We start from the raw sequence: 13,643 nt of genomic DNA on the forward strand, positions 1-13,643 counted from the left end.
ATAAATTATATTTTATTGTATTATTATTTTAAATTGTAATAATATTTCATAATATTACTGTTTTTACTGTATTTTGGATCAAATCAATGCAGGCTTGGTGAGCAGAAGATACTTTTAAACAGTAGGCTAGTGTAGGCTACATCCGACAGAATGATAGCTTTATTTAGGCTACCAATGTAATATTTACCCTAAAAACAACTGGATGTTGTGACACTGTGATAATAATGTTTGTTCCAAAAGACTTGATTAAATGCATGAAACTAGTTTATTAGATAATAAACATATTAAATTGTGACAAAACAGACTGTCAGTCTGTGAGTTGGTGGGGATTTTTCAACGATTTCAGTACATACGATTTTTACATAGTACGTCCAGTAGGTGGCGGCAAATGACTTTTATGAGAGAGTCAGTCAGTCAGTCAGCAGACTATTCAAACATTTCAGTGAAAAGGGCTCTGCTTTTTCAGGAACAAACAATGCTATGGCTATCAATGTCAATCATTGCTATTTAAAAAGTGAATCCCGCCTAAATGCGGATGTAATTCCAAAAACTTTGCAGCGTGTACGTGGCCATTGGTCCTCCTAGCAGCTTTTATACAAACTCTGAATTAGAAAGTAGGCTCCTTTTATAATTACTAAAAAGTTGTTACTCATTTTCATCGAGATCTCTAGCACTCCCGTAGAACCAGGAGTCTATTACTATTGTAGCAGAATATCTACGATAATCAAGATCAAATCAATAATTTATTTATTTATAACAGTATTATTTATTGTTTGTTTGTTTGTTTATTTAGTAGGTAGATAACCTTTTTTGGGATTTATTTTGCGGAGACAAACTGATACCTAATATATGCCGCATGCGTATATGCGTAAATATACGTATAACAGTTACATATCTATATACCGGTACATACATGCATACATACATAAGTACGTACATATACGAATACATAGGCCTATCGATACCAAAGACTGAACAAACGATCTCTGTAAACTTTTATTCTGAAATTTATGAGGAGCCAGGCACAGGTCATTTCTGGTTCACGATCGTAGGAGGTAAACAACGACTTCTGCGCTTCTGAATACGATATTACTCTATAAAATAACATATTGTGTTCGATTAATGTGTGTTTGATTTTTATGTGTTAGTTTAGTGACATGTATGACTATTATAGGTTTCCTGATAACCAATCCTTATCGCTAACGTTAACGTTACCTCACTAAGCAATTATACATCAGTGGGCCAACGTGCATTTATGTAAAACTGTGCATAAATCTGTTCACTAAACTCACATAAACGATAACGTTAGATTTTTGTTCTGTAAAAGACAAACATGACTCGACACGGGAAGAACTGCACAGCAGGAGCCGTTTACACTTATCACGAGAAGAGGAAAGACACCGGTAATGAACCCTTACTCTTATTTATCTACCGATGTTTCTGTGGTGGTATGTCACTTAAATATATTAATAAATTATATATAGTTACTTTAACAAATTGTGCATCTCTCTTGACATTTCCAGCCGCTTCGGGTTATGGGACACAGAGTGTGCGTCTGGGGAAGGATGCGATCAAAGATTTCGACTGCTGCTGTCTCTCCTTACAGCCATGCAGGGACCCTGTTGTAACGTAAGAGTCCCACTTTTACACATATAATTGTTTTGGTGCTGAAATTGTCTTCACATGCGGTTTTAAAAGTGTTTATGCGTCCTTAATTGTATATGCTGGATGTTACTGGCCAATTCGCTTGTCAGCAGCTTGTGTTTGTTTATATTTGCTTACTGTAGTGAGGATGGATACATATATGAAAAAGAAGCCATTCTGCAATACATCCTTCACCAGAAAACCGAAATTGCCAAGAAAATGAAGGTTTGAGCACTTTTTACAAATGTCTTTTGCTTGCTTTCATAAATGTGTATATCCTTTGCTGTTTGTCTAACAGATATGTATATATTTTTAAACTCAGGCATATGAGAAGCAGAAACAGGCTTTGAAGAGTGAAGGCCAGCTGGAGTCCAAGTCTGAGGAGCGACAGAGAGCTGAGAAGTTCAGACAGAGAGAGAACAACATCGTCTCCAAGCCAATCAACCCCTTCACTTCAGGTATGGAACTGGATGATAAGATTAAACTAAAGCAGTGGTTCCCAAACTGGGGTACGTGAAGCGACAGAGGGACTAATCACCCACCTTAAAATAACATTATATGTATTTCTAACTGGAAAAATGCCGTAAATACATGACAATGTATCTCGACTATGTACCTTTGTAAAAGTGGGGATTAAGACTCAAAAACATACCCTGTGTGAGTTTTTGTTTTTAATGTTGATAATAAAATTTACGAGCAAGACTGCAATTGTTCCCAAATATCCACACAATTGTAAATGTGACATTGATTATGATACAACAGGTCAACCAAAAAAAGGGTAATATTAAGGAACATTTTAAACCGTATTGTTGGTATTTGCTCTATTTTGCACCAAAAATAATAGTTCTAACGAAAGCCACACCAGGACTGCAACGCACAGCGGTGTTTCATGAACGATTCTGCGGCTTTAAACAAATCGTGAGAATCAATGATTCATTTATAAATACAGCTACTTGCTTCGTTACTGAACGAATGACTCGATGACTCACTCATTAAGACAGTGGCTCTGTTTGAAATCGCCACCTATACCTTCATTCACTATTCCCTACATTTCTCCACTAATAGTCCACTGAAAGGAGTGAATGAAAATGAGTAAGTGAATTCGTACACTGAAGAGTTCGGCTGGTTGAGTTGCCGCTTTTGCGTAGGTTGTGTGCATGCTGTTTAATAATAATTAAACTTATTTTAAAATATATACCTGTATGATATTACGCTGTAGCCACATCTGACCAGCGGTTGGAAAATGATTGAATGGATGGATGCTTTAGCTGCAGGTGCCATCTTCTGAAGAGACAGGAATTTTTTCGGTGCATTATGGAATTGAATGAGTGCACTCAATGATGTCCACTATGGTTTCGGACACCACTTTAAATGGCTGTCCCCTCAAATAGTGTTCTATTTAAGGGTGTGGGGGTCGATTTCGGACACAGCCAGTGACTTACCGCCAGCTTCTGGCGGTTTTAGTTTAATATTTAAAAGTATTGCTTCGTTTTCTATCATTGCATATTTCTCTATTTAAATTTTTTTTTATTTAAAACATTATTTATTTTATAAAGTTATATATATATAGGTATAAATGCACTTGAAAATCAATTTAGGAGACAAAAATGGTTCCTTAATGGAAAAGGTGTGACTGCAGTCTAAGTGGAAGAGAGGGGGTATGCAGAAGGATGGTAAATGCCTCAGGGGGTACGCTACTCTAAAAAGTTTGGGAACCACTTTAGTAAAGTATAACTCTATAAGATTACACATATTCCTGCTTGATTATGTATGTTAACTCAATTCTCTTTAGGTAAATCTCAAGATGATGAAAGCCAGAAGGGCTCAACCAGTTCTGACACTTCAGCAGGGGAGTCCAGTTCTTCTTCAGCTCTGCCCAGCTTCTGGATCCCCAGCCTCACACCAGAGGCCAAGCCCACCTTGGTTAAAAAACCTGTAGGTTTCTAGATCTGTCACTTTCCCCTCTCTGCCAGCCACGTGTCCCTAACATTGGGCCTTCTGTAGTCTCATATCATTCATGGAAGAACATTACACAAGAGATTGTAATACCCTGAAATCAGTTTGCATGCTTCTGCCAAATGTTCTTTTGGTCGGTCATGATGCCCTTGATTGGTTTGTTTGTTCATCTCGCCTCCTGGTTCAATCGGTTTTCCACTCTGTGTGTTCACCAGCTTCTTGTCATGATTGTTGTCTTTCAAAGTTTATCACCCTGCATGAGACACTAGGCAGATCAACATGCTCTCAATTCAAGTTTTACACTTCACAAAGATATAATGAACTCTTTTGACCCAATCGATTATCGTTAACTGTTTTTCCTGCTTTTTCAGCCAAAGACAGTGTTCTGCCCCATGTCAGGACGCCCTTTGAAGATGAGTGATTTGATTTCAGTGCGCTTCACTCCACTGGACCCCAGTCTGGACCGAGTGGCCCTCATCACACGCCAAGTAAGAAGTAAACCATTGTGATCTCCCACCTTTTCCTCTATTTCTCCTGAGCCACATCTCTCTGTTCCTATTTAATGCTGTATAAACAGCAGTTTAAAAGTATGGGGTCGGTAAGATTTATAAAATGTTTTAAAGTCTCCTTGGTTCAATAAGGCTGCATTTGTAGCTCAAACAGTAGAGCGTTGGCGCTAGCAACGCCAAGGTCATGGGTTCGATTCCCAGGGAAAGCAAGAACTGACAAAATGTAAACAAATGTGTACCTTGAATGCAATGTAAGTCACTTTGGATAAAAGCGTCTGCCAAATGCATAAATGTAAATGTAAAATTTAGTTGTTCAAAAATTACTCCACTCCAGTTTTCAGTGTCACATGATTCTTGATGAAAAAAATAGAAATACATCTAATGCTGATTTAATAAAACTGAAACATTTATCATTATTATCAATGTTGAAAACGGTTGTGCTACTTAAAGGGTAAATGTATGTATAAATACATTTTCTACTTTCTTTAGTGTGTGATGTTGCTGTTTGAGCATGAAAAATGTCTAAAGTTACAACGCACAAAGTCACTCCAATCACAATACTGGTCCAGCCAACCAATCAGAGCACACAAGAGCACAGAGCACGCTTGTTGGGAGGAGGGGCTTCATAGTGACAGGAACTAAACGGGGCGTTACTGACAGACTAGGAAAAGAGGTGCTGCAACAATGTAAAATATGTAAAAACATTCAAGCATTAAAAAACCTATTCTAGTTGACCACAAAATCAAGACAAGGGGAATAATTGGTCCCCTTTAATATTTTTGTGTAAACTGTGACTCATTTTTTCAGGACTCTTTAATTAATGGAAAGTTTAAAAGAACAGCATTTATTTGAAATATCAATCTTTTGTAACATTATAAAAGTCTCTCCTGTGACTTTAATAAATTGAACGTGTCTTTGCTGAATAAAAGTAATGAAATGTTTAATAAATTAAATATTCCATATTTATATATTAAATATATTTATAAAAATAAGTGACTCCAAACTTATACAGTAATGCATGTAAACACTTTGAATTATTGTATACCTTGTTTTTGAACCATTCAGAAAATGTTTTACATGATCCTCAGGACAGATACGTGTGTGCAGTAACCAAAGACACGCTTGGGAACTCGGTGCCCAGTGCAGTTCTCAGACCCTCGTGAGTTTGACTTTTACATTGTTGATTCAACAAGAATTGATCTGGCTTCATACCTTTTTATACATTTAGTCCTTCCTCTCACTTCTAGTGTGTCTCTCTTTTTGTGTGTACGGTCTTTCCCTCAAGTGGAGCCGTAGTCACTATGGAGTGTGTGGAGAAGCTCATATGGAAAGACATGATTGATCCAGTGACTGGAGACAAACTGAAAGAGAAGGACATCATACCCCTTCAGAGGGTGAGTATAAAAGAAATAGTGCTGAAGAAAGTGTCTCAAAATGTCACAATTGCAAAAAGTCAGTGTTTAAATGTCTCTTTGCTCATGGACAGGGTGGGACTGGCTTTGCGGGCTCAGGAGTGGATCTCAAAGCTAAAGAGGCCAGACCCGTTATGCAAGCATAAACGAGAGGATTGGACAACGCTTTGACCCTGTAAATATTATTATTAATTTTGCAGGACTTTTTTTTTTTTTTTGAAGTGCTTTAGGGTGAGGGGTAATAGAGTGGATGCTAAATTTGTTTATCTTTCCCCCTAAAGATACTATCATGTTATGTGTACACTATAAACAGTATGTTTTTCTTTTTAATAAATAATTCATTTTACACACATTAAAAGTCACATTTGTCTCATTTTAATAGTTTGATAGCTTGAGGCTTTTTGTGGTCATAACAGGGTTAAAGTTCATCATGATCTTCTACCAGGGTCCCAAAGTCGGTTATAGTGCTAACTTTAATGAAATCCATTCTATCCATGATCTCACTGATAGAGAGACGACCATCCTGAGAATGACAGCAAAGGACACAGACACAATTTGGAAAATGTAGAGGGGAAAGCATTATTTAGTTTGGAAAAAGAGATTAAGAATAAAAGTTAAGAATAAAAATTATTTCAAAAGCTTTTGTGAGTAATAATTACACCTCATATCAGAATGCAATGCAATGTCTGTGTGAGAACACAGAAATTAAACCCCAGTCCAAATGTTGTTGTTTAACCAACATGGCTTTATTTAGAATTCACAGAGAGAAAAATGTTCCACCAATACAGTGTCAATCACTTTTGTCTCCTCCCACACTGTAATACGTGTTCAGTTGACTTACCTTTTAAAAAATAGTGAGGAAACCCATTGCCTTAAAATTCTTAATAATAAACTTCATGAGTAATTGAAAAAAATAAGTTGTGTGAATTTGACAATTCCACATAATTTAATTTGTTCAATTCCGCATGAAGTCTATTTACTTAATAAATAACTTTAAAGCAATGGGTTTCCTCCCTTTTTTTAAGTTGAGTCAACTGATCACGTTTTGATCACGGTGTACCTACTGAATCCAACCCCTTTTTCTCTCCCTTTTTGCTCTGGCTTCATTCTTTATACCTCTTTTCATGCGAGTGGTATGTTGAATGTGTAATTTACTTTGTAACAGTCAAAACAGGCCTGTTACATTGAATGCAACTGATGCAACTGGCCCTGTATTCAGTGCTGAATTCCTGAGCATCTCTCAACTGGAAGATGTATGTCTGTTTCATCACAATAAAAGCAAGCTGGAGTGTCTGTTCATAAGAAATGTGCTTGTTCATCATAATTTTTTTGCAAAGGCTGAAATGTGTTTGACAATAAATAAAATGTTTATCTGTCTCAGTAAGATTCGTATCTTCATTGATTCAGAAGCTTGAAGTTAACCCCTGAACTTTGATCCTGGAAATGTTCCTACCCAACAACAGGCAATGAAGACTAGCTGTCATTTTCATATACAATTTCCTATCTTCTTACCTACACCCAAAATATACTGCCCTCCCCTATACCCAGATATGCTAGCATTAAAGCTCATCATGTCTTTTAGTGAGATCCTCTCCGTAATTAGTCGCCTGGCTCCCAACAAACATGTTCCAGTTTTCCAGAATCTCCTTCTTTGTGATTTTGTCATCCTGGTTAGTCAATTATATGAAGCGGATGGAAGTCCATTGTGATTCATTGGTAGCAAATTAAAAGAAAGACAGAGGTAAAGATTAATTATATTAACAATTGATTGGTATTTATGCATTATTGCGAACTAAAGAAGCCACCCATATGTAGACTCAGTGGATGTCACTTACGTTGTCTTTATCAGTTTCGTGAATGAGATGCCGGGCCTCATTATCAGCATGGTCCACCTCTCCAGGGAGGATCCATTGAGATACTTCATTGGCATCAAGGAAACCGTCCTAAAAAACAAAGCGTGAACCTTGAAAGAATAGCCAGGAAACACTCAAGGTGATGCTAATAGATTCCCTTCCCACTGCATACCTTATTCATGTCTCTGAACTCTGAAAAGTGTTTCTTTTCTGTTGTGACCCAATCTGGTTCATTATCTCCATTTTCAGGGGTGAACATGTCCCCTAGGGTCAAAAGGAACACATGCACTTATTTTCAATTTATATGGCCAAAAAATATCAGTTCTAATGTATGTTTTTTTTCCTTCCCAGAAAAACACTGTAGAAATGTACCAATGTATTCCTGCAGATTAATCTTGCCATCACCATTCTTGTCAATGTCTTCAATTGTTTCCTGTAACATTGAGGGATAAATGTTTAGTGATCTATTCAATTGCTTCTCGGGTGGTTTGATCTAATCTAACAGATGATAAATGTTAATGTTAAATAGCAAAACATAGGGGTGATGTCATGTTAATAATTTTGCATATTGCTGGCTTATGCAGTTTATGGTAATGTTAATACATTTCAATGTCTGAAAAAAAATATTTTAAAGACAGTTGTGTACATTTAATTGCAACTTGTCCTACGTCAAGGCAAAATACCACAGGTGAATAGGGTAAAAATGTTAACAGACATTAAAAATTAACAGACATCGCCATACTTCTCCAGTTGATTACTTACATTAACAATTGCAAAATTGGTTTGTATTCCAAGTTTTCTAAAAATGTTTGTTTAAATATGCATACATCTTTTTAATGAAGCTAGATTCAAAATTATTGTTTCATTTTGTTGACATATTAGAGTTAATTTAGGATATCTTATAATTTATTTGTGTTTTTTGAAATGTGAATTATAAATTAAGAAACCCTCAGAACCCTCCTTTTTATTTTGAATACATAGGAAAACTTTTGAATACATAGGAAAATATGTACTGTAATTGAAACCTACAGATGCAAATGCATAAAGTGTAACAAGATAAACACTTAAATGTACATTTTGGAGGTTTTCTTTCCTCTAATCTGAAAGAAGACCAGTGGAAGTTATGGAAGCAAAATATCAAAATTGACCAGTCATTTAAAAAAGCTATAATTTTCTCTGTATTGTCTTGCCTTGATGTCTGTCCCTCTTTCTGATTTCTCTATCATAATAATAATCTGTCCCTTCCTCCATTATCACCTCACCTGTACCACAATGTGTCTCATGTGATCGAACTCCTCTGGATGGAGGAAGGCAGTGAACTCTTCTCTGGTAGCGACACTGTCCCCGTCCCGGTCTGCGGACTTGAACCGTCTCTCATCTCTAGCGAGCATGGCTTTGTAACTGCTCTTATCATCCACATCATCAAACTCTACATCTGGAATACAGCAACATAGTATAAGTCAACCATTAATATTCTTTCCTTCTGCAGTATATTGTTTATGTTTATGGTCTAAACATTATTTGCCCAACATTTTGTACCTGAAATAATAATTTATCCTAAATACAATTTATTTTTGCCAAGATGTTGCACTATTGTTGTAGATAATACATATTCAATCCCCTTTTAAACAGCAGTTCCTCATTAAACATGATTAGTTGGCAAACCCAAATTCAAAGGCTTGTTTTAATTACCCATATAATATCCATATGTGGTGTTCTTGTACTCAATCCATCCAATCTTCCCATCCTTGTTCTGGTCGTACTCTTTCCAGTGCTTGTCCACGTTCTCCTCGATGTACCTCCTCTGCCTGTGCTTGATCCAGTGGTGTAGCTCAGCATGACTGACGAAACCATCCTTATCTGTGTCAATCTTATCCACAATCTTTCTGCATGGGGAATATATATATATATGATATAAAAAAGTAAGACATGCTAATATTATTCTGCTATTTTCTGTATCATTCTCACAAGTTCAATTTTACCCTAGTCTCTCTTTGCTCTCCTCAGGGCTTAGCTGGTCAAAGGTCTTGGCTTCCTCTTTTCCCAGGAAGGCCTCGTGGTCATACTGGAAACCATGGGCATCATTGTGAGCATGATCACTGAGGTCAGGCTTATGATGTACACGCTTCTCCTGTGCAGGCACAGCAACTGTAACCCCAAAAAACAGGGCAAGTGTCCCCAAAAATAGCAGCTGCATATTCTCCCTAAAATGTGAGAGAGAAAAACAGAGAAAGATTTGATTAATTCTTGCACACTAACACATTAAGTAATTGTGCTTGGTAATGACAATTTTACGTTATCTTCAATGGTCTAATTTAATTTTAAACTAAATTATACAGCACAGGTATCTTATTTAAACTTTTAGAAGAACCATCAACTATTTTATTTTAAAGCATAATAATAATAAAAACTAATATATTTACAGAAGATAATGACTATTGAATGAACTGTACAAAAGCAATTGGCTGTTAAAACTACAAATGTGCAATTTAAGTTTAAAATGCAAATATTTTTCATCCTAAATTTTAGAAATGACTTACCAAGCCTGCAGTGATTTGTGCTTGAGTACACCCTGAAGTTGAAGAGTACGCGTTGGCACTGTTCTTTAAAGTGCACGTAAAATTAGGCGGGACAACGATGGTACGTGTCCTCAAAATGTTTTATTGACAGGAAAAAGAGCCAATCACAAAACCAGATTAGGCGGGGCCGAGGAAAATTCTAAGTTCTACTGGCTGCAAAACGCCACGTTGACACACGAACGCGCATCAGAGAGCCAGGCGCGTTTTGGCAAACTGGAAAAAAAAGTTTTAAGGACAGCTCATCTTTGACAGAAATATTGTGCAGATTGCGTTTGGACTGATGCATTTAAATAAAGTTGCATGCATGTTAAATAAACTTAATGTAACATGCAAACTGTTTTTCGTGAAGTCTTTAAGCCGCAAGTTCTGGTCAGTGGTCTTTTAAATTACATATACGCCTCATATAAGCTAGCCTACGTAGTAACACTTTAAATACTAGCTAGTTTAACAGTGCTGAGCGCCCATGTCGTTTAGTAAATTAAAGTTAAATCGTTGTTGTTTTTTTGCGAGATATAGGCATGAAGAGTTAGGTAATGTTGCCAACCTCAACCTCTCAAAACAGATTTTCTTCAGAATCGTTGAGAAACTCTCTTCCTCAAGTCCTTTATCATTGTCCGATCACACATATAAAGAGCCTCACTTGTTTAGAAGAGATAGCATGGTCCTCGGTCTATAGCCTACTTTTTTTTCTCATTGTCTCATCAATCAGTCTATTAAACTCGTTTTTAAAGTTAAGTATCTTGTTTAAATGCCCTCTACATTACTCTGTTTTCAAAACAAATAAATACATCTGTGGCGATTGGAAAATCAAAAGATTTTGGGGTTAATGTGCTCTAATCAGCATAACGGAGATCATCCATTTTTGAAATACTAATGTTAGCTCCAGAGCATAATAGCCTATAATAAGATTAGCTGCGTTTGAAATTAACCTATTTTTCTTCTTCGAAAATCTTCCTCTTTTACACAGTAGACAGTTATTATTAAAGCTTTAATCCTTTTTTTATGCACAGTTGGCATGCACTTTCAGAAAGATGACATCCAAAACAGTCATTTGTTTGTGGTCAGTTTGACATCAAAGGAGAATACATTAAAAAAAATGCCATAAAATATATTGCAATAAAATAAAAGCAAATGTATTCCATGGGAATCAAACTTAACCTTTGTTTTGCTATCGCCATGTTTTGCCAGTAGAGCAAAAAGGTCTTGAGCAGGCCTAGACAAATGCAGATTGTTAAAACATTTTCTGGGGGCAAATTCTGCAGATTGAACATGAATAAAGTGTTAAATTGAACTGAGGGCTCTATAATAATATTGGTAGTTTAATGCATAATAACATTTGCCAAAATATTTCCTGAACAAACACACAAGGGCCAGCATTCACTACTGTTTAAAGGTTTGGGGTCAGTAAGATTTGTTTTGTTTTTTTTCTAAAAAGAAATATTCAGCAAGGATGCATTAAATGGATCAAAAGTGACTAACAACATTTATAAAGTTAGAAAATATTTCATTTTCAAATAAATGGAGTTCTTTCAGGATCAGAGAATCCTGAAAAAAACAAAACATTTATTACAGTTTCCACAAAAATATTAGGCATGTACAATGGATCATGTGACAATAAAGACTGGAGTAACGACTGCTGGAAATTCAGCTTTGACATCACAGGAATCAATACAAATTTAAAGCTAATTAAAATAGAAAACAGTTTTTCAAATTGTAAAAATATTTCACAATATCACTGTTTATAATTTATTTTTTATCAAACAAATGCAGCCATGATGAGAATAAGACATTTCTTTCAAAAACAATTGAAAATCTTACTGACCCCACATTTTTGAATGGTATGCATATAACTTTATGAGTAAGGGGGCTTAAATTCTGCAGAAACCAACATATCTTTCTGCATACATTCGCATCCAGTTACTACATTAGCCTGCTTATGAGACAATGAGTATACTTGCACCTATGGATGCTATAATAGGACCAGTGCCACTTAGCTGTGTCTACTTATGCCTCCTTCAACTTTATCGCCTCCTTATTCGGTTGTCTCTCGACCCCTCATCCTCCCTCGCATCTTTTTGCGCAACTTTTCACACCTGCCCTCTTTCTTTACCTCTTTGTCTCTCTGCAGACACACACAGCGCTTCGTCCCTCGGTCCTCACCCCTTTCTCTCTCTCTCTCTCTCTCTGTGTATGTGTATGTGTGTGTCCCCTCTCTTCTCTCTCTTTGCCTGTGGCTGTGTGTCTAGTACCATGGAGCAATTGAAGGTGACAGGGCCAGAGAGAGAGGAGGGGAGAGGGAGGACGTGGCACTCTGTAGCCTGGGGGCACACAACAACACAGAGAGACGGTAAAGGAAATGGGAGGGCAGAGACGACAAAATAAGGAAGAAGACAAGTGCTCTGGAACCAAACGGATGACACAGAGTGATGGAGAGGCTGTGGGCCTAATGAATTATTTGTAATTGATGCATTAACATCAGTGCCTCTGCCGGATTTTGGCGTCACACACAGGATATCAAGTACAACACTTACTCTTTTACCACGTATACATGCACTCTCATACATGTACACATGTTTTTTTAAGAACTTGATGTTAATTTGTCCCGGCATTGTTGCTATGGTGACCTCTCTTCCCCCTCCCCCCCAGCAGAGAGAGAGAGAGAGGGTGACAGGGATGAACTAACAAGACACTGAAAAAATGTGCCCTGAAGGAGCGTACGCTCACACACCAGCACACATAATAAACGCGCACTCAACGTCACATTTGTGCAACACGCTGACACTAAATAATACCAACATTTTATTAGGATCCGTTCTCATTTGCTTCATTTTTGTAACTATTTCAAAAAGTATGACCCACACGGAAAAAGAGGCTCTTCGTCTCCCATTGTGTTTCAGTTCAAATCCTCCGTCTATTTGTCTTTTTCCATGAATCCCTTCTGAACGAGTGACAAAGAAGGAGACGTAGGTATGGGGGGAGGCGGATGAGAGAGGAAGAGAGCGGAGGGTTTTGTCAACCGGAAATAAATAAAGCTGGCACCCTCCTTCTCCTCCGCCTCCTCTGTCTCTCATTTTCATGCCCTCCGTGTCCCCCTTCCTTGTTTTTTTTCTACAAGGATACATCCATGGCCTCGTTATGTCTTCCCTTTTTCTCTCTTTCTGTTTCAGTTCCTTCGCTATCATGCGTGTACTGCACGAAACTCCTTGTGTTTTTGTTCGTGCCGTGGCAGTGTCTGTTAACCTGATGTAGCTTGTCACATTAAAGGGATAGTTCAACCCAAGATGAACATTCTGTCACCATTTCCTCATGTCATTCCAGACCGGTTTGATGTTATTTCTTCTGGAACACAAAAGGAGATGTTTAGCAGAATGTTCAAGCTGCTCTTTTCCATACAATGAATGGTGACCAGTGGGCATCAAGCCCCCGAAAAGCAGCAAAAGTAAGATAATAGTAGTCCACATAACTCTTGCACTATATTCCATTGGTTACACTTTATTTCAAGGTGACAAACAGTGTAACTACACAAATAAGTACTGATTAATATTAATTAACACTGTACTTGGACTAATTTCTCTAAGTGGGAAGAGGATTTTAATAATCCAAAGAATAAATAAATAAACAAAGAACCTTTTACCACTGTAAAAAACAACAACATAAAAAACCTTTTGTGCAATGGAAAGTTTCCATGGA

At 37.0% G+C, this 13,643-nt stretch overlaps 2 protein-coding genes across 4 annotated transcripts; one reads left to right on the forward strand and one right to left on the reverse strand.

Annotated features, from left to right (window-relative positions):
• The first annotated feature begins 408 nt into the window (after positions 1 to 408).
• On the forward strand, positions 409 to 6,268 carry nosip (nitric oxide synthase interacting protein). 2 transcript variants are annotated; one of them, XM_079591806.1, is made up of 10 exons: positions 409 to 1,055; positions 1,328 to 1,403; positions 1,524 to 1,629; positions 1,788 to 1,869; positions 1,967 to 2,102; positions 3,437 to 3,579; positions 3,972 to 4,088; positions 5,198 to 5,268; positions 5,395 to 5,503; positions 5,596 to 6,268. In XM_079591806.1, exons 2-10 carry the CDS (start codon positions 1,334 to 1,336, stop codon positions 5,665 to 5,667), a joined length of 906 nt encoding a protein of 301 aa, XP_079447932.1. In that variant the 5' UTR covers positions 409 to 1,055; positions 1,328 to 1,333; the 3' UTR covers positions 5,668 to 6,268. The 2 variants fall into 2 exon arrangements, 1 of the variants encoding a protein (XP_079447932.1); XR_013795182.1 differs by having other exon boundaries at positions 981 to 1,055; positions 5,357 to 5,503; positions 5,596 to 5,875.
• Positions 5,928 to 10,045, reverse strand: rcn3 (reticulocalbin 3, EF-hand calcium binding domain). Of its 2 annotated transcripts, none has more exons than XM_079627228.1 (8): positions 9,915 to 10,045; positions 9,357 to 9,578; positions 9,067 to 9,260; positions 8,637 to 8,809; positions 7,747 to 7,807; positions 7,547 to 7,638; positions 7,357 to 7,464; positions 5,928 to 6,044 (listed from the first exon to the last, which is right to left on the reverse strand). In XM_079627228.1, the coding sequence occupies exons 2-8, from the start codon at positions 9,569 to 9,571 to the stop codon at positions 5,940 to 5,942; spliced, it is 948 nt and encodes a 315-aa protein (XP_079483354.1). In that variant the 5' UTR covers positions 9,572 to 9,578; positions 9,915 to 10,045; the 3' UTR covers positions 5,928 to 5,939. The 2 variants fall into 2 exon arrangements, with proteins under 2 accessions (XP_079483354.1, XP_079483353.1); XM_079627227.1 differs by lacking the exon at positions 5,928 to 6,044 and adding an exon at positions 6,246 to 7,188.
• Between the last annotated feature and the right edge of the window lie 3,598 nt (positions 10,046 to 13,643).

This window comes from Phoxinus phoxinus (assembly GCF_949152265.1).
Source record: "Phoxinus phoxinus genome assembly, chromosome: 1".
Taxonomy (NCBI): Eukaryota; Metazoa; Chordata; class Actinopteri; order Cypriniformes; family Leuciscidae; genus Phoxinus; species Phoxinus phoxinus.

Bases quoted from the DNA above. Each gene is read 5' to 3' on its own strand.
- nosip (XM_079591806.1), top strand. From the start codon at position 1,334: ATGACTCGACACGGGAAGAACTGCACAGCAGGAGCCGTTTACACTTAT. The intron at 1,870-1,966 runs GTTTGAGCACTT...TTTTAAACTCAG, and splicing joins AAATTGCCAAGAAAATGAAG to GCATATGAGAAGCAGAAACA. The intron at 5,269-5,394 runs GTGAGTTTGACT...CTTTCCCTCAAG, and splicing joins AGTGCAGTTCTCAGACCCTC to TGGAGCCGTAGTCACTATGG.
- rcn3 (XM_079627227.1), bottom strand. From the start codon at position 9,571: ATGCAGCTGCTATTTTTGGGGACACTTGCCCTGTTTTTTGGGGTTACA. The intron at 8,810-9,066 runs GTAATTAAAACA...GCTGTATTCCAG, and splicing joins CACATATGGATATTATATGG to ATGTAGAGTTTGATGATGTG. The intron at 7,639-7,746 runs GTACATTTCTAC...TTTTGACCCTAG, and splicing joins TAATCTGCAGGAATACATTG to GGGACATGTTCACCCCTGAA.